This window comes from Salvelinus alpinus, chromosome 13 (genome assembly GCF_045679555.1).
Source record: "Salvelinus alpinus chromosome 13, SLU_Salpinus.1, whole genome shotgun sequence".
Taxonomy (NCBI): domain Eukaryota; kingdom Metazoa; phylum Chordata; class Actinopteri; order Salmoniformes; family Salmonidae; genus Salvelinus; species Salvelinus alpinus.
Window position 1 is genome coordinate 12,899,100 of NC_092098.1, and position 23,224 is coordinate 12,922,323.

General features: G+C 41.8%; 1 protein-coding gene across 3 annotated transcripts in view; it reads left to right on the forward strand.

Annotated features, from left to right (window-relative positions):
- The first annotated feature begins 1,287 nt into the window (after positions 1–1,287).
- The window catches only part of LOC139537132 (lys-63-specific deubiquitinase BRCC36-like), a 45,926-nt gene continuing 23,989 nt past the window's right edge, over positions 1,288–23,224 (forward strand). The window contains exons 1-8 of one of the 3 annotated variants that reach the window (XM_071338076.1): positions 1,288–1,523; positions 4,187–4,306; positions 4,487–4,574; positions 4,685–4,773; positions 4,866–4,921; positions 5,109–5,240; positions 6,218–6,261; positions 6,401–7,867. In XM_071338076.1, the coding sequence (XP_071194177.1) occupies positions 1,419–1,523; positions 4,187–4,306; positions 4,487–4,574; positions 4,685–4,773; positions 4,866–4,921; positions 5,109–5,240; positions 6,218–6,261; positions 6,401–6,549 (783 nt within the window). In that variant the 5' untranslated portion in view covers positions 1,288–1,418 and the 3' untranslated portion in view covers positions 6,550–7,867. Of the gene's footprint in view, positions 1,524–1,551; positions 1,906–4,186; positions 4,307–4,486; positions 4,575–4,684; positions 4,774–4,865; positions 4,922–5,108; positions 5,241–6,217; positions 6,262–6,400; positions 7,868–23,224 lie in introns of those variants that run through there. The other 2 variants (XM_071338077.1, XM_071338078.1) reach the window with 2 other exon arrangements.

Here is a 23,224-nt window from a genome sequence, read left to right on the forward strand (position 1 = left end):
CATAAAAGAAAGAATTGTTCATATGCAAACCCTGAGCAGCAGACTTCTCACCCTGCATGCTCACAGCACAAATGCATAGCTCTTATCACATCACTGCACCTGCTCTCTATGTACTTGTTTGCCTGGAAGAAAAACACAGTGGGCTAAGTTAATGTAATACATGAAACCCAATCAGATATCAAAACATTTATTCGATTTAGAAATCATATAAATAGGTAGATAATGCTGTGGAAAAAAACATCACCTTGCAAACACTTCTGAATTGTGCATGTTTGTTTCTGACAAGGATCTTTGTGGCATTGTACAACTATAGAGAAAAGGGAAACATTTAAATATTTTTTGAACGTTTATTTAACTAGGCAAGTCAGTTAAGAACAAATTCTAATTTACAATGATGACCTACCAGAAGGCAAAAAGGCCACCTGCGGGGCGGGGGCTGGGATTAAAAATAAATAAAAGTATATGACAAAACAAACATCACAAGAGAGACCTAAGCATGGTAGCAACACAACATGGTACAAACATTATTGGGCACAGACAACAGCACAAGGGGGGCAAGAAGGTAGAGACAATACATCACGCGAAGCAGCCACAACCGCCAGTAAGAGTGTCAATGATTGAGTCTAATGACGCGATGGAGATAAAACGGTCCAATTTGAGTGTTTATTGCAGCTCGTTCCAGTCACTAGCTGCAGCGAACTGAAAAGAGGAGCGATCCAGGGTGTGTGCTTTGGGGACCTCTAACAGAATGTGACTGGCAGAACGGGTGGAGGATGAGGGCTGCAGTATATATCTCAGATAGGGTGGCGTGAGGCCTAAGAGGGTTTTATAAATAAGCATCAACTAGTGGGTCTTGCGACGGGTATACAGAGATGACCAGTTTACAGAGGAGAATAGAGTGCAGTGTCCTATAAGGGCAATTTTTGGACATTATTAATTAATTACTTGGACAAATATTATGAACCATTAACCACCAGTAGATATTAATTATAGATATTAAACACATGATTTTATACATATTCTTCAAGATTTACACAAAACATTTGCTGCAAACGTACCCGGAATCCCGGGTGCTTACTCAAATGTCGTCCGACTGGATTGGCTGCGCTATGGACTTTGCTGATTAAACTGCAGATAATAATAATATTATTTTGTTTGTCTATCAATGTATTTTGTGGATAACGCACGTCTATAAAAAGTGTACACTTTTGAGCGCTAAGTGGTAAAATAGTTTGTTACACTAATGTAGGTAGGACCACAGACTTATCAGCCTCCTTGCAACAACGGAATATTGTTTCTGTAACAAGTTTTGATAGAAAAGTCGCTAACAAGCTAGCATTAGCATGTGAAGTTTGAGAGATAGCTTGTAGTAATTGATCATATTGTTTTAGAGCCCAAGACAGTTATAGTACTATAACATGGCAGTGAGCGCAGTTCACCTCGAATCAGATGCTTTTTTGGTTTGCATGAATCATGCATTAAGTACCGAGAAGGAGGAAGTAATGGGACTCTGCATCGGGGAGGTAACGTTTGCACGCTAGCTAGCTATTTAGCTAAATAATTTGATAGCAAAGCAATAACTAGCTAACGTTAGCTACCAGTGGCGTGTCCAGAACATTTTCAATGGGGTGGCCAAAGTTGGGCATAGACCCAGTTTAGGAGGGGAGGGCATACCATTTTAATGCAAGGTGGATTTTTTTCAATGTAATTATGATGGTTCGACAACGCATTACAGGTATAATAAGATACCCATATACTCACGCGAATGCAAGCTAGCATTGGCTCGCGAAACTACCTCTTAACTTCCTTCATACTGGACACATACAAATGGTATCCAGGCGTTCACCTGACTCTGGGGAAGTGGATAAAGCTATATCCGAAAAACTGGCATTTGGAAAGTTTGAGGTGAGGGAGAAGGTGTGGTGGAACAAGTATTAGCATTGTTATGTATCTTGCTAGTTGGATCGAATTCTCCGTTAACTAGCCAGCGAAATGTTGAGTAACATTAGCCAACGTAACTGATCAAATAATTGAATTCATGGTGTGAAAATTAGCTGGCTAATAAAGTCAGACAGCTAACGTTGATGCGCTAACTTTAGTAACCTAACCAATTCGCTATAGTATTAACTGGTATGCGACTCCTTGCTGTTCCTCAAGTTATAACGCGTTAGTTGCTTACTGGACCCTGGCAATATGTGTGAAATGTTAACTAGCTAACGAACTAACGTTAACTACTATCTGCGAAAGGACTGTTTTCTGGTTAATTTTCAGAATGAGAGAATTAGGTGAAAAATGAGGTGTTGCTTGTTAAACAAGTGGATTCAGGGATGAAGTGTAGCTGGGCCTGGCTTAAGCTGGATGCCACCATAGAGGTGAAAGGAACACCACACACTTTCCCTCACTTTTTAAATATAGTGTGGATAAAAAGGGGTATGTCAGGTGTACTTTCTGCCTGAAAGAGACCCTTTGTTGGCATAATTGATATCATGGTCTGCTGGCACATTGTAGAACAGATGTCCACAGGCAGAACGTGTACAATGTAATAATGTGTAGCCCAAAGATATTGTTTTTGTTGTCTTGAACTTGACAGTAACACTTGTGTGTGAGTGAGGGGGGATTATTTAATGTTTTACTCAGTGAACGTTATTTTGCACACATGTAGCCTTGTACCCTTGATCGACGTCTACTATAGTGGCTATACTATACTATAATAGAGCAAAAATGGAATGCCTGTTTGTTTCATTCTATTTCTACTTTAAGATGTTTTTTCCCAAGTGCAATATTTAGATGTGTGTGTGGTCACAAGCGTTCTATTATAAAGGCTGTCTTGGCTAACTGCAATATTAGTGTGCTGTTCTTTCTCAAGACTTGAGTGTCATTTGCAGTAAAGTGTAGGCAACAATTAACATTGAATTGCTTTCTTTACATTTTTTAGCTGTGAGTTAGGTTCACATTAACCATTTTTTATTTTACACACAGAGACTGATTGTTTAATTAGTTAAAACCTGCGTTTCCCCCTCGCACAGATTTTTTTTGCACGTTTCGGGGCAGAAAATACTGTCTGCTTTTTGGGCCCTTGCCAGTTTGCATCCCTGTTCATTTTGTCCCCTGACACTATTATAAATCAATTACTAAAGTCTTGTTACAGTGTTTGCATTCAAAGTCAGGATTGTACATAAGGGTATTAGCATACAGCAGTAAATTCACTTGAAAGTGCCATCCAGAGTGTGAATTATACTGTGACATTCTATTTTTTTTTATGGGACATCCTATGTGTGCATGCACACATGGGCTTAATAGTAAAGACGTAATTTAACTGTAAAAATGTATTACCTTTTTTAATGTGTCAAAAACATAATGACTGGTTGTGTTCATATCTGATTGTCATACAAATCACTCGTAAAAAGTAGGTTACCTGTGCATGTTTTTCTACTCCAAAATAAATCTAGCATTTGAACACTGCACTGTGCACCCGCCATTTGAATGGAAAGGGACATCTATTACAAACACCATACGTGTACTGACGCTAAGCCTACAAAGTGGTGTGCATTCATGGATGCCAAGGGAAGCCAGGCATTTTACAATAAGGAAACAAATGTATAAAATTATTACACATTCATGTCTATCTGTGTTTCAGAATTTCCCCTCAATTCACAAGAGGCTGAATCTATTTCACCAGAGAAAGCATCTGAGCGAGGCAAACGGCGCCCCTCTCTCTTAGTATCTGGAGCCCATGTATCTGATGCTGTCTGGCCAAAAATAATGTGACATGCCATACTCTTTTTATCCAGACGGTATCAAATAAATGGGCTACACATACTAAGACAGAGGGGTGCTGTTTCCCTCTCACGGATGCTTTCTCTGTTGAGATTGACGGGTCTTTCTGTCGGTCCGCGTCTTGGTCAAAATGATAAATATGTTCAGAGACGATCAATCAGAACTCAGAATTTCTGGGAGCCCACTGGGGTGGCCAATCAGATTTCAAGGGGGGCCATGGTCACCGCCTGGACACGCCTCTATCTACATGCATGCATATTATCTACCTTTAATATACCCTTTGTTGTTACATTCATATTCTCAATTGGCCTATACCCCCAACTTGGTATTAGGGGCACCTGATATTGATTCTAGCTAGCTACCCTGTTAATTATTCTGCTTTCTAAAGTCACCTGGTTTGTTTACATAGGTGGACACAAATCGCATCGTCCACATTCATTCTGTTATTATTCTCCGACGCTCGGACAAGAGGAAGGATCGTGTGGAAATTTCGCCTGAGCAGCTGTCTTCAGCGGCAACCGAAGCGGAGATATCCTTTGTGCGATGTCTCATTCAATAACTTAAATCTCTGTCTTCTGGTGGTGCCTTGCAGGTCAGTGTGACATACTCCGTGACAGAGATGTCAGTGCGACAGGTAGCGGTATCATAGAATTCCTGAGGCCATTGCCATTGTCTCATTTTGATAATCAATTTCCTTAGTAAGAGCTACAGGTTGGCTGAAATGACTGGACGGCCGATGCGTGTAGTTGGTTGGTACCACTCTCACCCCCACATCACTGTGTGGCCATCACATGTGGGTAAGAACCAGAGCACCCCTCCACCACATCAATGCCACAACGTTAGTTCTCACTGTCGTGGCAAACTTTATCAGGTGGTGTGTCTGAAAGTCATTCATTTTCTACAACAGATGTGAGGACACAGGCCATGTATCAAATGATGGACCAGGGCTTTGTTGGGCTGATATTCTCCTGCTTCATTGAGGATAAGAACACAAAAGTAAGGGTTAAATGACAGCCATTTTAAAATATATAATGTCATTTTAATTTACAAAGGGGCTTCGAACAAATTCAATTATTATTTTCTCTTAGACTGGTCGAGTTCTCTACACCTGCTTCCAGTCTGTCCAAGCCCAGAAAGGCTCTGAGTAAGTATGCCCCTGTTTGGAAACCACTGTTTGCAGTGAAATGAATATCCTATCCAGATGTTAGTTAAACAAAATTAAGTGTTATTAGATGATCTTTTCTCCCTCATGACTATTAATCAGACAAAGATTTAATTGATTGTCTTTTGACACAAATACTGAATTACATCCCTGATCTGTGTTGATAAAGGTACGAGAGAATCGAGATCCCAATTCATGTGATTCCACACGAGGCCATTGGGAAAGTGTGCCTTGAATCAGCAGTGGAGCTTCCCAGAATCCTCTGCCAGGAAGAGCAGGACACCTACAGAAAGATTCACAGGTAGGTTGCCTCAGAAGCCCAGGGAAGCATTCAGTTTGGTTCAGAGTTGGCTACGTTGCGTGACTGTTTTTACTGAATGACATGTTTCCCCAAAACTATGTGCACTGTTCTTCAACAGCCTTTGATGAGGTGCGTTTGCTCCTATTTCGTAGGTGTGGCGAGCTGTGGCCTGATCAATATGGGTGTGACCATTTGAAATCGCAAAACTTGTGCAGCACACCATACACAATCGCCCTCTGGGCCACCATAATCACACCGTTTTTCAACTGGTCATTCAGTACAGTACCATTTCCGTTGAATTAACCATTCAATACCATTCTGCCGTACTGAATGCACCCCAGGGATCTGACGTTTTGTTCGAAAGCCTGTGGAAGTTTTCCTCAGGGAGACGGTAAAAAGAGGGGGAGTCTAGATGGAAACTAGTGATGCATTGGCACTTTTCAAACCAGTGTGATATTTCGCGTGGGTGGAGCTCTGAACGAAGGTTGTATTTCTGAACATTTGTCTGACTTGCAACAAGTTAGCTAGCGTTAGATGCAACACTAATGTCGCATAGGCTACTAAAACTTTGTCCAACACAGCAGTAAAAGAGAGACAAAACAAGGAAAAGCCTCTCCTGGGGGAAAATGTAATTCTACTCAGTCATTTAAATGGGAGCGTTAACAGCCAGCGCTCCCATTCAAATGCAAAATCCGGTAATAAAATTCTCCAGACTTCCAATAGTCAAGCGAACGAGATGAGATTTGGATGGATGGCCCCGCAAGACTAACTGGTAAGTACCTCTGATTTGGAGTGTGTTGAGCCCCCCCTGCAATTGCCTTTGCCATGCAGAAGATATTTCCCCTTTGTCTACCATAATATACAAAATTGTCTTGCAGCAAAGACTGGTTTCAGAAGAAAATACTATGAACTCAAGGCAGCTCATTGTATATTGCTCATTGTTAATAGAATAATTTCAGGATTTCATTTCTTTGCAGCTTAACTCAACTGGATCCGATCACGAAGATACACAATGGCTCAGGTTGGTCTCTATATATTTGTTGATAACTGATATTTAATTGTGTCAGTATGCATATTAATATCCCCAACGGTGCATCCATGTCTTGACTGTGCTTTCTTGCTCCACTTGGTGTGTGTGTGTGCGCGCGCACACGTTTCAGTCTTCACTAAGAACCTGTGCAGCCAGATGTCTGCTGTGAGTGGTCCCCTGCTGCAGTGGCTGGAGGATCGTCTGGAGCAGAACAAACAGAACATCATTGAGCTGCAGCTGGAGAAAGAGAGACTAACTCAGGAGTTGGCAACTATGTGAAAGGGAGAGAGTTAAGAAATAGACACGTGGGCCTACCGAGTGGCGCAGCGGTCTAAGGCACTGCATCGCAGTGCTTGAGGCGTCACTACAGACCCGGGTTTGATCCCGGGCTGTGTCGCAGCCGGCCGCGACCGGGAGACCCATGAGGCGGCGCACAATTGGCCCAGCGTCGTCCGGGTTAGGGGAGGGTTTGGCCGGCCGGTATGTCCTTGTCCCATCGTGTTCTAGCGACTCCTTGTGGTGGCCTGTGCGCAGTGCACGCTGACTTTGGTCACCAGCTGTACGGTGTTTCCTCCGACACATTGGTGCTTCTGGGTTAAGCGAGCAGTGTGTCAAGAAGCAGTGCGGCTTGGCAGAGTCATGTTTCGGAGGACGCATGGCTCTCGACCGTTGCCTCTCCCTAGTCCTTACGGGAGTTGCAGCGATGGGACAAGACTATAACTACCAATTTGGATATCACGAAATTGGGGAGAAAAAGGGGTAATGTTGACATGTTCCTCATAGTGCCATAGACCTTCTAACACAAGAACAAGTGACTAAGTGAATGTCCTCATTGCTAACTGAATGCCACCACACACACCTTAGGGAGTGTTTTCTTGTCATCCTCTGTGTACTATTAAAATCTATACTGTATTTACTAGAACATGTTACTACCACACTAAGATGTTAGATTTCTCTTTATTTTAGTTCCTTGGCACCGAGTATTGGATGTGTTTTTCCATATTGCTGATATATTTTGAATGGATGGTGCAATGCACTGTGAGCATGAAAGGATGTCCCGTGTGAATTGCCAATTCAAAATGTGACAACATAGTATATCCAGGTATTTGCTTATTAGAAAGTATTTTTTTTAAAAAAGTTTTTCAATTTCTATGTTGCAATATGTCATGCTTTATTTGTGCTCTCCAAGTTAAATCAAAGCCATCTCCTTTGACAGCTATTGGATTTCTTGTACTTATGAATGTTTTCATAAGTTATTTCATGGAAATGTTCCAAACCATTAACTTTGTCCGCTCCTGCAGAGTTTTGAGTCCTGAGTGAGCATTTTGTCTGAAAACCTCAAATGTTGGTTCTCATTCTCATAGAAGGGCAGAAGGACAATTTGTAATGAACTATTTCATACGAGGTGGGGGAGATGGGATATTGCTTTATATCCGTTTGGAAAATACAGCGTTGTTAGCTAAACGATGTCTAAATGTGAATATATGGTGTAATCATCGTAGCTTATTTAGCAGCCATTGCTTAATCATTGTGTGCCTTGTCATGCTTGTATGGGTTCTTTTGTTTTGAGGGATTAAACAGATTTGTCTCTTTATGACTCACCATCTTAAATATTTGTGTCAGTTGACTGAATCCATACCAGTTCCAAATCTAAGCAATGCTCAAATTGGGTGAGCAGTTTAAATAATGACTAGCTTCATCTATCAGTACACTAAACACAATCAAAAGTAAATGTTGTTTTTAGTACAGGGATAGGTCAGCATGGTACCAACAGCACATTTTGACGTTGATTGGTTAAAATAATCCAACATTTTCAGGTGGCCTGGTTCTGTGTGTACTATAGAAATCATGGAAACAAATAATGTAGACAAGCTTTGAAAATATTATCTTCTGACCATCTCGGTGTGTCTGAGAGTTGCTATAGGAACAGCTTTGCCCATCAGCTGGAGTGGTTCAGTATTCCGGCTGAGTCATGCCGCAGCGCTCACGACAGGGAGATGGAACGAGCAATTTCCTGAGCCATCTTCATTATGGTCTTATTGAGTGATACCTCACAATGCTGAAATAGCCTTCTGTGAGGTGAAAAAGTTGCTATGTGAGAGGAACTATAGAAGGCCCTGTTAGCAGTAATTCCAACCAGAAATCAGTGGCAACTACAAGGCGTCATGTATGTCAGATGATGTACACAGTATTAAGGCCTTTAAAAGGTTTTGATAAAATTTGCTTTAATGTCTCTAAAGCTCACTTGAAATCTGGCAATCTGAGTGCTTTGGCTGCCATTCGAATCACTATCACAATAATAATGACCCTCATTACATCCTCATTCATCCACAAACCTTATTTGGTATTCCACTAGGTAGAGGCATTGTTCTCCAGAGATACAAGGCTTTTTGCATCTCAAAAATAAAAGACAACAGATGCGCGATAAAAGATACAGATGCTGAAATGGCCAGATTACCGAAGTAAATATGTGCTGGATTCTTACTTGGTTTTGTGTAATCACATTTTCATCAACAACCCAACACAGATGCTCTCATCAGTGATTCTCTGTGGATGGTGTTTGCCTACGCAGCATAGCATTGCTAATGTGAGATGGCATTGCTTGCATCATTCACTGTGGATCCGAGACTTTCCAATATAGGGGTGGAGGGAAGGGAACCCATGATTCTCGGGAAACGGAGGTTGGGTGACAGGTTGATTACGATAAACTGCTGACCGGGAACTGTGTCTGCACCATTGCTGCCTGCTGTAATTCATGGTGACTTCTGCCTCAGCCCGACCTAGGTTATAGAACTGTAATATATTGCTTCAGAATAGATAAATGGCTAAAGTCATCCTCTGTTAAACCTTTCATATGCCTTTAACATGCCACGTTATAAGGGAATTCTGTTTCAGGTGTCATTCGTTACCAATGTCACAAATTAAGCATTTAGAAGAAATCAGACTAATTTGTTGTAGATTTATCGAAGTATTGCCATTGCAATTTAATCCAGAGGGGAACATCTATTGTCAGTGGACCTATTCCAAGCAATAATTACAATTAAATAGAGACAAGATAAAATATTTAAGCAAATTCTTCCCCATCCTCCTTCACTATTCTGCAATAGAGGCCTCACGTTGAGGACGGAATGTTTTTCAGATTGGATGTTTGGACTGATGACTCCAGTTTTCCAAGTCTTGTTTAGCTTTCCTTTTTTCTTTCTCACAATCTGCTGTTGCTATGGAATCCTTGTGCGAGACCAGTGGCCATGACATCATCCCGTTTACAGTAGACAGCCTCTTTCCATCCCCCAAGGACTCGAGCAAGGGACAGTGGTTTGATGGACACGCTTCAGCTGTAATTCACTCTATGGATGGAAATAGCCACATTGTCGTATCCCATTGTTTGTGCTGGAAAGAACTCTGCTGGTCTTTCTCCGTAAGCACTACAAACTAGGACTATAAATCTGTAAATATGCTGCAAATGTTTATATGAAATAGAGGCATTCGAAACGAAACGTACACCGCTATTACTGGAGCTGAAACACATGCAGGTACAGTAGGTTCCTCATTAAGTCTTAGATAGTTTTGGAGGTGACACTGGACAGGAGGGAGAAGTAGAGGAGAGCATTATCGCTTAATGTTACACAAAAATGTGTAATTTGCATAAATGTAGCTTGTTTTTAGACAACTATTATGATCCCTACTATGGAATCGATGTTGATGGAGTTGACGTCATGTCATCATAATTCTCAATCATCATCAAACAATGGTATGACAAACATGTATTTCCACAAGGGGGCAGTGCAAGCCTACTTTTACACATCAAGGGGCCGCCCCTGCTGCTTGCACGACATGTAGGGATACAGCCCTACATTTTCAGCACATATCTAACACAACAGTTAAAAACGTTGATTACTTTATCGTACCAGATCCTGTATATTTACCTATTTACCAACATGTAGGTTGCAATCTGGTTAGTCTTATGGGTAATTGGTCCTATTACTGTGAAGCCCCTCTGGTTGTGGAGGATGAGGCAAACACACAGAGATATAGAGAAAGTGACGCTCCACCGCAATCACAGCAGTTCCCCTCCCATCATTTCTGTGTTTATTAGTTCTGGAAGAAGTGCACCTTTTATTGAGTGAGAGGAGTGAAAAACTGCAAGCCTCTATAAATCAGAGTGTGTATGGAGGTCAGGGTGGGGAATGGGAGTGGGGGTGTAAGGCCAGCCCTTGATGGGACACAACAGGGAGTTGGGTGAGGCGGACACAGAGTACGGCACACAAGTGCATTTCTGGCTTCAGGGTGAGGTCTTGATGAACAGTCACGTCCCAGATAGTGACAGTGCTTAATGACTATCTCTGAAATAGACAGGGGCCCATCGGACACTGTCCTCTGCAAACACACAAACACACACACACTGCTCTTAAAGTGCCTCAGTGAAAACCAGATGCCATTTTACTTGGCCCCTGGGAGAAAAACTGTAAATGTTAATTTTACAGGATGTGCTTTTCTTAATTCCCAAAAGTGTATTTTGTTAATTCCCGGTTGGGAGTTGAGCGTCTAGACAATGATGCTATTTTAAGCTTGGAGTCAGGCAGTAAATGCCCCTCCTCTCTCATTTCATACTCTCTCTCTCTCTGTTGTTCTCTCTTGTTCTCTCGCTTGCTTTCTCTCCCCTTATTTATACAGATCAGTCAACCATTTCCATCACCCCTGTCCCCAGAGATATCACCTGATATGTGGGTCTATGTTGTCACCGTCCCCTCTAGGCTGTGTTGAAGGACATCCCTCACTAACATCACTCCAGAGGCTTCACACTGGGCTCCCTGTTCTTGTCCCAAAGACTAAAATACACTTAATAAAAATGTCTGAATATAACAAGAGAAAAAATATGTTTCCCCCTCAGATTAATTCCAGATATTGCATACATAGATAATATGTTACTGTTAACCCATGTTCTTTTTGCAATTTTTGGGATACGTTTTGGATCCTGATATTTTTGGAGCCTGTGTTCATTTACCATTTCCAGCTCATGGCCTGAAGAGTGTTTAAATCACCACCTCTCCCACCAAGAGGACCTTCATCTTTCAAAGCCCTCGCTGTCTTATGGTTCCCAACCTATAAACTCTAAAAGTATTTACGTCTTTGATTTAGTCTGAGATGTATTAATCCATTAGAGGAATGGTTTCCCGTTCGGCGTTAAGTCCTGAAGCAGTTTTTTGCTCATCGTGGGCAGTCAGTAGCAGTGGCTTCCCCCGTTTTATTGACTTATTTCAATTTAATAAACATTCTGTGATGTTATAAATCACAGCACACATAAAGAAAAAAAAGATGAATGTGGCAGTTACAGGTGAGGCAGGAGTTGAAGTGAATACTAAAGTGTGATTGCATTTCCCAGGCCTGAACCATGGCGACATGGCATTCACTCCCAGAGATCTAACCCTATTGCATTTACTGTCTATGTTGCGTTTCCTGGCTGTGAGTTCAAAATAATCTTTAAAAAAAATGCTTTGGATGGACATATTCTGAGCCTATCTGCTCATTTCCTCTATGCTAGTTTTATTAGCCATCATTCATAGCCTTGGCGATGGAGAGGTACATTGACCACATGACTGCAGAGTGCCAGTAAACCATTTGATGACTTCCATTTTCTAGAAGTATATAAAATGAGATATGCGAGGGTAGATGAACAGGTGCACACGTCAGATACACCAGCAGCAGCTCCCCTAATGGGATACGACAGTGAGAGGATGAGTGAGCTGTGACACTTCCCCTTGTCTGTGTTCAGGAACATGACTCTCTGGTCCCAGCCCTAAACTCTGGCCCACACTCCTCCAGACAACCGTCTCAGCTTGACAAACTTCCCCAGTTTAGTGAGTTGTGTTTGGATAAAAGAAAATGCAGGAAACGTGACTATGTGGTTCAGTCAGATGAGTCAAGATGTGGCTGCTTGGTTCACTTGTCATCGTCTGGAGGGAAGATAACACTGGTGCCCAGACAGCCTCTTGTTCCTTCAGTTGGGCTGCAGAAAGTAGCCTTTTGTTGCAGTGAGTTGAGCTAAGCTGAAATGAATGCAGTCCACCTACCCTTTTTGAAAAATTTGCATTTTCCATGTCCTGTTAAACATTAGTCAAGTGCAACAAATGTGCCACTGTTTGGAGCGATTTCACTTAAGTGGCTCCATGTATGAAGGGAAGGCCTTTTTGTCACGCTGTCACTGGAGAGCACCAAGCATAGAGGGAGTTACGGTCGGTTTACCCTGCTGAAAAGGATCCAAATGTGCCTCCTAGGTACCATGATGCATCAACATTTGAAACCATGGTTGGTTGGAGTGTGTGTGTGCAGAGGCGTCATGTCCACAGGGGGCACAAGGGCACGTGCCCCCTCAGAAAAATAAGTCATACATTTTATTTTTAAATATATATTCTCATTCAGCTTTCAGATGTGAAATGAATTACTAGACGCAATTTTTAAGCCAACGTTTTATCATAATTATTTATAAATAGATCTGTCAGCTGTATTTTGCGGAGGGGGTACACTGACTGGACCAGACCATTCTCCTTCCAAGGTGCACCAGGGAAGAAAATATATGCTAGGCAGTACGCTAGATACTCTAGTGCGTGCAGACAGTATAGTCAGTAGAGGAGGACAGAGTGTCGACTGTCAAGTGCCACACACAGTGTTTTTATTTGATTTTGGCTGCCGGTGATGAGCAGGAATCACCTCGCAGGAGGTATGTTTGGAAATGAATTTGATCAAGCTATGTAACCTATTGATTCCTTCTTGATTAATAAAAAATAAAAATATCTCCGTAATACTAGCCACCTAGCAATTTTATTAAGTTGGCTTTAACTAGCCAGCTAGATACTGTAGGTTCCCAATCTCACAACTAGTTACCAAGCCTTTTCAGGCTATCAATCAAGTTAGAGTAGCTTGTCTAACTATCTTAGCTGGTATGCCTGCTGGCAAGCTTGCTAGACTTTAGAAAATACTAAAATTGCTTTGAACGCCCACACCAGTAGAAATCCTTTTTCGAGCTGAAAGACGATGGCCAGAGCTTACCAGTGATGTTGCACAACGATGTTAGTCAATAAGTAATTGTTTTACTCAAAGTAGGATATATTTGGGCTTGAGGTGCCAAATCCAAATGTGTGACTTCAGATGTTTCTGAGTCTTACGGGTATTTTTCAATGAGATGACATGCAAATTATTTTCAGCCTACATTTAGTTTTAGGGCTGGATTTTATTTAAATGTTACCACACACCAGCATGGCAATGTTTATTAAATCAGAAGCACCTGCTACAAAGTTCTTCCTTTTCTCTAGTTGTCTGAGAGCCAAACAGCTTTTCTCTGTAGCCTACACTTGGGTTTCGACTAGATAAAATAGCCACAAAGTCAAAATTGGCTATATCATACAAATTCATGAAAACAAATATGAGCTTTTTGGTCTTAATTTAAGGTTAGGGTTTATGAGTGTGTGTTTATGGCAGTGTTAACTAGTGACAAACCTACACTTGGTCACATGCAGCAAATTCAAATAGGGGGTTCAAACTTTTGTTTTTGCACCTCCCATTTTTTACCAGCAAATGATCGTAGTCCATCCAATAATGCTCCAAACCGTTCACTAGTTAGGCTATCTGTATTACCAAACCATTCAATAGTTAGGCTATCAATTGTGACAATAATGCTAGTACGAACTCGGACCCAGGCGCAGAGAAGCACAGCAGGCAGAGGTAAGGGTAAACGAGAACATTTACTAAGGTCTTCACAGAAAAAAACTACGCAATAGCACACTAATCAAAACATGAGACCTAAGCAAAGATCCCACAGAGGAACCTAAATAGCCAGGCAACAGGTGAATCGAGAGGGCAATCAACCACAGGTGAAACCAATAATAACAATCAGGGTAACCTGGACACTACAAACAAAGTAAGGGTGCCCTCCAGCGGTAACCTAAGGGAGCTCACTCAAAAATGAAACAGAACTATGACAATCCATATTACCAAACCGTTCAATAACTAGGCTATCCATATTACCAAACCGTTCACTAGTTAGTCTATCCATATTACCAAACCGTTCACTAGTTAGTCTATCCATGTTACCAAACCGTTCAATAGTGAGGCTATCCATATTACCAAACCGTTCACTAGTTAGACTATCCATGTTACCAAACCGTTCACTAGTTAGACTATCCATATTACCAAACCGTTCAATAGTTAGACTATCCATGTTACCAAACCGTTCACTAGTTAGGCTATCCATATTACCAAACCGTTCACTAGTTAGACTATCCATGTTACCACCGTTCAATAGTTAGTCTATCCATATTACCAAACCGTTCACTAGTTAGACTATCCATATTACCAAACCGTTCACTAGTTAGACTATCCATATTACCAAACCGTTCACTAGTTAGTCTATCCATATTACCAAACCGTTCACTAGTTAGACTATCCATGTTACCAAACCGTTCAATAGTTAGACTATCCATATTACCAAACCGTTCACTAGTTAGACTATCCATGTTACCAAACCGTTCAATAGTTAGACTATCCATGTTACCAAACCGTTCAATAGTTAGACTATCCATATTACCAAACCGTTCAATAGTGAGACTATCCATATTACCAAACCGTTCAATAGTGAGGCTATCCATATTACCAAACCGTTCAATAGTTAGACTATCCATATTACCAAACCGTTCAATAGTTAGACTATCCATATTACCAAACCGTTCAATAGTTAGACTATCCATATTACCAAACCGTTCAATAGTTAGGCTATCCATATTACCAAACCGTTCACTAGTTAGACTATCCATATTACCAAACCGTTCAATAGTTAGGCTATCCATATTACCAAACCGTTCACTAGTTAGACTATCCATATTACCAAACCGTTCACTAGTTAGACTATCCATATTACCAAACCGTTCAATAGTGAGGCTATCCATGTTACCAAACCGTTCAATAGTTAGGCTATCCATATTACCAAACCGTTCACTAGTTAGACTATCCATATTACCAAACCGTTCAATAGTGAGGCTATCCATGTTACCAAACCGTTCAATAGTTAGGCTATCCATATTACCAAACCGTTCACTAGTTAGACTATCCATATTACCAAACCGTTCAATAGTTAGACTATCCATATTACCAAACCGTTCAATAGTGAGGCTATCCATATTACCAATCCGTTCAATAGTTAGACTATCCATGTTACCAAACCGTTCACTAGTTAGACTATCTATATTACCAAACCGTTCACTAGTTAGTCTATCCATATTACGAAACCGTTCACTAGTTAGACTATCCATATTACCAAACCGTTTAATAGTTAGACTATCCATATTACCAAACCGTTCACTAGTTAGACTATCCATATTACCAAACCGTTCACTAGTTAGACTATCTATATTACCAAACCGTTCACTAGTTAGTCTATCCATATTACCAAACCGTTCAATAGTTAGACTATCCATGTTACCAAACCGTTCACTAGTTAGACTATCCATATTACCAAACCGTTTAATAGTTAGGCTATCCATATTACCAAACCATTCACTAGTTAGTCTATCCATATTACCAAACCGTTCACTAGTTAGACTATCCATATTACCAAACCGTTCACTAGTTAGACTATCCATATTACCAAACCGTTCACTAGTTAGGCTATCCATATTACCAAACCGTTCACTAGTTGACTATCCATATTACCAAACCGTTCACTAGTTAGTCTATCCATTTTACCAAACCATTCACTAGTTAGACTATCCATGTTACCAAACCGTTCACTAGTTAGATTATCCATATTACCAAACCGTTCACTAGTTAGTCTATCCATATTACCAAACCGTTCAATAGTTAGACTATCCATATTACCAAACCGTTCACTAGTTAGACTATCCATATTACCAAACCGTTCACTAGTTAGACTATCCATATTACCAAACCGTTCACTAGTTAGACTATCCATATTACCAAACCGTTCACTAGTTAGACTATCCATATTACCAAACCGTTCACTAGTTAGACTATCCATATTACCAAACCGTTCACTAGTTAGACTATCCATATTACCAAACCGTTCAATAGTTAGACTATCCATATTACCAAACCGTTCACTAGTTAGTCTATCCATATTACCAAACCGTTCAATAGTTAGACTATCCATATTACCAAACCGTTCACTAGTTAGACTGTCCATATTACCAAACCGTTCACTAGTTAGCTATCCATATTACCAAACCGTTCATAGTAGACTATCCATTTACCAAACCGTTCACTAGTTAGACTATCCATATTACCAAACCGTTCACTAGTTAGTCTATCCATATTACCAAACCGTTCACTAGTTAGACTATCCATATTACCAAACCGTTCACTAGTTAGTCTATCCATATTACCAAACCGTTCACTAGTTAGACTATCCATATTACCAAACCGTTCACTAGTTAGACTATCCATATTACCAAACCGTTCACTAGTTAGACTATCCATATTACCAAACCGTTCACTAGTTAGTCTATCCATATTACCAAACCGTTCAATAGTTAGTCTGTCCATATTACCAAGTTGTACACTAGTTAGTCTATCCATATTACCAAACCGTTCACTAGTTAGACTATCCATAGGCTCCCTAGAAAGTCAGAAACCTAGGAAAAAACCTATAGAGGAACAAGGCTTTGAGGCGTTCTTCAAGATTTAAATGTTCATAGAAATAATAATCACAGTGGACATAGAGGGTGCAACAGGTCAGCACCTCAGGAGTAGATGTCAGTTGGCTTTTCATAGCCGATCATTCAAAGGTCGAGACAGCAGGTGCGAGGGGGGGGGGGGGGGGTAGAAACAGCAGGTCTGGGTCAAGGTAACATGACCGGTGAACAGGTCAGGGTTCCATAGCCGCAGGCAGAACAGCAGAAACCCCCGGACAGGGCCAACCAGGGAGGATATAACCTCACCTACTTTGCCAAAGCACAGCCCCCACACCACTAGAGGGATATCAACAGACCACCAACTTACTACCCTGAGACAAGGCTGAGTATAGCCCACGAGGATCTCCCCCACAGCACAAGCCAGAGGATAGGAAGGATGGCAGAGTGCAAGCAAGCCAGTGACTCAGCTCCCGTAATAGGGTCAGAGGCAGAGAATCACAGTGGAGAGAGGGGAGCCGGCCAGGCAGAGACAGCAAGGATGTGGGCCAGCATCCCTGTGGAACACTTTATACACCTTGTAGTCAATGCCCCGATGAACTTAAGCTGTTCTGAGGGAAAAGGAGGTGCATCTCAATATTAGGAAGGTGTTCCTAATGTTTTGAACAGTCTGTGTATAGCTGCACAATTTAAATAATGCATTGATATATAGCTAGCTAGCTTACTGAAATGATAACAGAGAGAACAAAGAATATAGCTATTTGATAATGTCAGTGTGCATGTCCAAATATTAATGATGTCTGGAATCCGACACGGTGTCACTGGAATTAACGGCAAGAGTCAGACAAACGTCCACCCTCAACATGTCAACAACTTGTATAGGCATGGTTTAGCTGAGACTCATCTCTTGACAGGTAGGCTGGCAGTCTTTGTCTGAAATAATAATTTTTGTAGGGCATACCCCGAAGTGACTCTTTACTCTGTATGCAAGAATTTCCTCTGCGTTGTCTTAGGAATGCCTCATTATTTTACCAACCCCCATTGTCACACCTCTGGGTAGCAGAGGTTCTGTTGTCTAAAGGTTTGTAGGTCTGATGTCTGATTGGGGGATAACTTTACAGTAATGCTATTGGTCAACAACTCAGATTTTGAATCCAAACAACTCAGATATTATAAAAGGGTCTTGTCTTCATTGTTTCTTTCTCTTTTTTGTTCCTGGTCTGCGGTGGTGAGATTCCTACACCCTTTCTTTCTCTCTCCCTCTCCCATGAGCTATGGGCCATTCATTTTACAAAGTAATTAAATACATTTTTCTCAGACATTTCAAGTCCAGCAACTCAACTATAGTCTTGCATATTGCAATGTATCTTTATGGAGTCAGATAATTCATGTAATGGGCTGATTGCTTAATCTTATTCAGAGGTGCATGTGAAGACAGGAATTATTCGAAATAGGTTACTTCCTCTGAGGTGGGCCTTTCATTATTGGGTTATGGTATACTATATACCTGTGTAGCAGTTGTACTCAAGGCATAAAACTTCTTAAAGAATCAATATCATTCAATAAAATTACAATTGAACAGGTGAAGAGTTATGCTTAGATAACCTATGCAGAAAAATATACATATTTTTTTTTACATACAATTAAGCGTAATGATTATGGCTCTAGATTGCAGGACAAAGTGTGTTTCCGGTGTTAAAAAAATGCTAAATTCTCTGAATTCCAGAACCCCCATCCTCATGATCCTGATGTACTTAATGCCTCCTCTAAAATAATGGATGCATGACGCCCCTGTGTGTGTGTGTGTGTGTGTGTGTGTGTGTGTGTGTGTGTGTGTGTGTGTGTGTGTGTGTGTGTGTGTGTGTGTGTGTGTGTGTGTGTGTGTGTGTGTGTGTGTGTGTGTGTGTGTGTGTGTGTGTGTGTGTGTGTGTGTGTGTGTGTGTGTGTGTGTGTGTGTCTGTCTCAAGTATAGAGAGGGAGATGTATTTCTTCTCTGGTGGCATTAAACATTTTAATAGCAGCTCAATCTACATGTTGACCTCTTTTGCTCTCTCTATGGCGGTTGCCAATCTGTGAGGAAAGTGTCAACAGTATGCTCTGAGTCTACAAGAACTCTCAGAAACACTTTTGCTGAATCATAAAGTGGGCAAATCTTAACTTTAGTAACTCTCTCCCCGCGTGTGTTTAAGATGTCCTGTCACAGCCCGGTCAACCCACTTCATCATGATGAAGGAGAAATTACATTTATAACTGCAGAGGCCATTACTGTGATTGTGAATAAACAACACCATGCAAACATTTTGTCAACAAATGAAGCAGAAGTGCCTTTCAGCCCTCTTACACAGATCAAATTGTCTCGAATAACAGAGAGAGGTAGAGGAGCCTTTTGTGAACTCTGCAAGGCAACCACTGTGCCCCAAGCGTGCCACTGTAACTGCACTTCCTGTGTCACGAAGACGGGGTGTCGCTTTGAATTAGGTCCCCATCGCCCCACACAAAAAACAAATGGCCCGGAAGTGGGTTAGAACATATAGGCCACTGTAACAAGAGGTCTTTAGTTTAAATCAAAGTCATTGCTTGATGTGAGACCAGTATGACTGTGTGCGTGATAAGACAAGTTGATTTATATTTGCGTCTGTGAGAGGGATGGGATGTGTGCCTTCCCATGGGCGGATGGGTAGTGTACTGTCTCTTGGATGCCCTGAAATTAGAGAGGCTTTTTGACTTGAACTGATATGATGTAAAGAGATTTCTAACCCTGAAGATGGACAGGACATATGACATCACCAGCCAGTAGCCACAGACTCTATTTTACCTCTGGGAAGAACAACTCAAAGCTTATCGTTGGCATGGTTATCTACAGCGAATATTGAATGTGTAATTTGATCAGCAACGCAATGTGAAATGCACTCCACATAATGGCACTGTGCAATATCGATTCTTTCAATTATCGCTCCTTTTATTTCTGTCCTGTGACACTATACTCATCGTGTAGCAGCTAAACTAGATCTGGTGGCAATCCCCTATTAGTCTACTACAGGGAGCAAGGGAAGCACATCATGCATGGTCAATCCATTGAGTGATGTGAGCTGTAACAGGAAATGAGAGGCCGTCACAGACTCCTCTTCATCTGGAGAGACAGGATATGAGATACTTGACCTCTGACCCATATCACTGTAGATCACAATCTCTGCTCCTTAGAATCCTTTGTTCCTAATTGTTCCTTGCATGACCAATGTGTTTGTTTGCAACAGACAAGTTAAGCGACATCACTGTTCTACTGAGAGATCTCGGATTTGTGAGTTTCAGAATGGACTGTCCAGTGCTACAGTGCCATCAGTATAAGTCGACAGGGCACTCGCTCCCGACCTCACTTACATGCCTCAGTCAGCCTTGTGTTTGTATTGACAACCAGGTAGTGTTTGGCCTTGTTTGATATGGCGGTCGCTTCACTGAGCCGCAGCTAAAGAGATCATACCAAAGATGCAGGAGAAACAGTCTCCCCCCCCCCCCACTCTGGCAGGATCTTTGTCTGCCTCTGTTGGGTCAATACCAAACACAATCAATGGAGGTTCCAGGGTCGGAAGAGCATTGTGGCGATGCCATTTCTCTGTTTGGGCCATGGAAAAGAGTGGGTCAAAAATGCCATGGTACATGCTATGGTATGCAAACTTGGATGTAATTGTCTAGGATGTAATGCTTTAGTTCACCTAAAACGTGTCATTGTGGAATCTATCCAATGAAGACACCTACTGGTTGCAGTCTAATAACAAAGAGAATGCTGTATCACCAATGATGCCTGCATGTAAAATAAGGACTTAGAGCTGCTTATCATGTTCTATTTCCTGTTGTCCAAAGCCTCTCCTTGAAGACAAAAGAGAAGAAAAGGCGACTCGTGGAAATAAAAATGGGACGGGAGAGATTTGAGGAGCGTCTGGCAGGCTATTCTCAGGTTCAGTGGTTCATTTGATGGGGGGGGCTTTACCAAGCAAATAAATAAAATATGTTTTGCTGTATCAGGCACTTTCAACAAATTAAAGTCAATACAGCGGAACGGCCTGTTCCTGGTTCCCTCCGTCTGCTTCTCAGGAGGCAGCAGGGATGAGACAGAGAGAGACCTGGGCTCTATGAGCTGCTGCAGCATGATGCTCCACTTCCACACTCCATCGTTCCCAGCCTCTCCCCTCTCTGCCACCCGCCACGTATCATTAGAACTATTAATAACACCTGTCCAATAAGACAAACCACTGAACCACCCTGACCTAAACATGTCAAAATCCATATACTCTTTCCATGATATACCGTATCTCTACCCCCTCTTAAATGTTTGATGTTGAGGTTTTACTTGTGAAACATTTCCCTCCATACCAGTAGGAAATGTGTTTTACAGAGAAATAAGGAATACTCTAAAAGTAACATATTATACAAGGCTTCCAACTGGAATTCCCAATTGCAACAGTTCTACCAGAAAAAAGGAAGATAACAGGAATAGAACAAGTATGGTGGGATTTTCCCCCTGCAATGCTTACGCATCTCCTCAAACTGGCTTTTTGCCCACAATCACATTCAAGTACACACTGTTCATCTTTGTGTCTCATATCTCTTCTGACGGCTGTTCCGGACCCACTCTGCAATCAGAGGGAGAAGTTAGAGGCAGTCGCTGGGAAACCAGATTGTACCTTTTCTCCCTCACTGCTCCCTGGAGTCTCTCTGCTATCTGTGGAACCATTTCTGTACTTTCTCCACACGTCCCCCCCCACTTCTCTGCTATCTGTGGAACCATTTCTGTACTTTCTCCACACTGTCCCCCCCACCTCTCTGCTATCTGTGGAACAATTTTTGTACTTTCTTCACACTTTCCCCACACCTCTCTGCTATCTGTGGAACCATTTCTGTACTTTCTCCACACTTTCCCCCCATCCCTCTGCTCTGTGTCCTGCTCTTTAGTTTGCTAGCTGTTATTTAAGTTCCCCAGTTCATGTGGAATCCCCCACATGCACGAACAGCCACATGCACACCTACAGTATGTTATTTCTCACATGAAAACATGCACTTCTTCACATTTTCTCTGATTCCAAACATTGTTCTGCTAACAAGCCACTATTATGCAGGAAATTCTAGCAGTTACTCATTTGTTGGCATTCATGGACAGCAGTGGTGTAACATAATTATACAAATATTTAATGTAGAAAAATGTCAGTGTACATATGGATTACAGAGGACCTTTGCATACCAAGTAAGGATTTAATTCACATTTTGACAATGGAATAGTGAATGTCCTTTAAACCATTTCAAAGCATTCTCTTCTGCTGTGTTCCATTGGTGTAATCTGTGAGGGACAGTCACTTGGTGGGAGACTCGACCACGAGTCTTTATTTGTCTACTCATGACGAGAGCTACAGCCATTGTAGAGATTAAAATCATGTGAGCGGGAAGCATCAATCTAAGAGGAGGGCCTGCGCAAAGGCTAGCCCCATCACACCTCCATAGGTACCCTGTGCAGGACGTGGCTCAGATACACTCCATTGAGCTCCTCATCTTCTTGATTTAAAGGTCTCTCAAGTGAGGAAGACAGAATGGGAGGGGGAGAATGGGAGGGGGAGCGAGGCAAAAAGGAGTTAGAACTGGTGAATTCCTTTCTATCCTCTACTCTACTCTCTCAAATCAAATCAAATTTTATTGGTCACATACACGTGGTTAGCAGATGTTAATGCGAGTGTAGCGAAATGCTTGTGCTTCTAGTTCCGACCGTGCAGTAATATCTAACAAGTAGTCTAACAATTTCCCAACAACTACCTAATACACACAAATCTAAAGGGGTGAAAGAGAATATGTACATATAAATATAGTCTGATGGCCTTGAGATAGAAGCTGTTTTTCGGTCTCTCGTCCCAGCTTTGATGCACCTGTAAGGACCTCGCCCTCTGGATGGTAACGGTGTGAACAGGCAGTGGCTCGGGTGGTTATTGTCCTTGATTATCTTTTTGGCCTTCCTGTGACATCGGGTGCTGTAGGTGTCATGGAGGGCAGGTAGTTTGCCCCCGGTGACGTGTTGTGCAGACTGCACCACCCTCTGGAGAGCCCCGTGGTTGAGGGCGGTGCAGTTGCCGTACCAGGCTGTGATACAGGATGCTCTCGATTGTGCATCTGTAAAAGTTTGTCATGGTTTTGTGTGACAAGACAAATTTATTCAGCCTCCTGAGGTTGAAGAGGTGCTGTTGCGCCTTCTTCACCACACCGGCTGTGTGGGTGGACCATTTCAGTTTGTCTGTGATGTGTACGCCGAGGAACTTAAAACTTTCCTCTGCTGTTTCCTG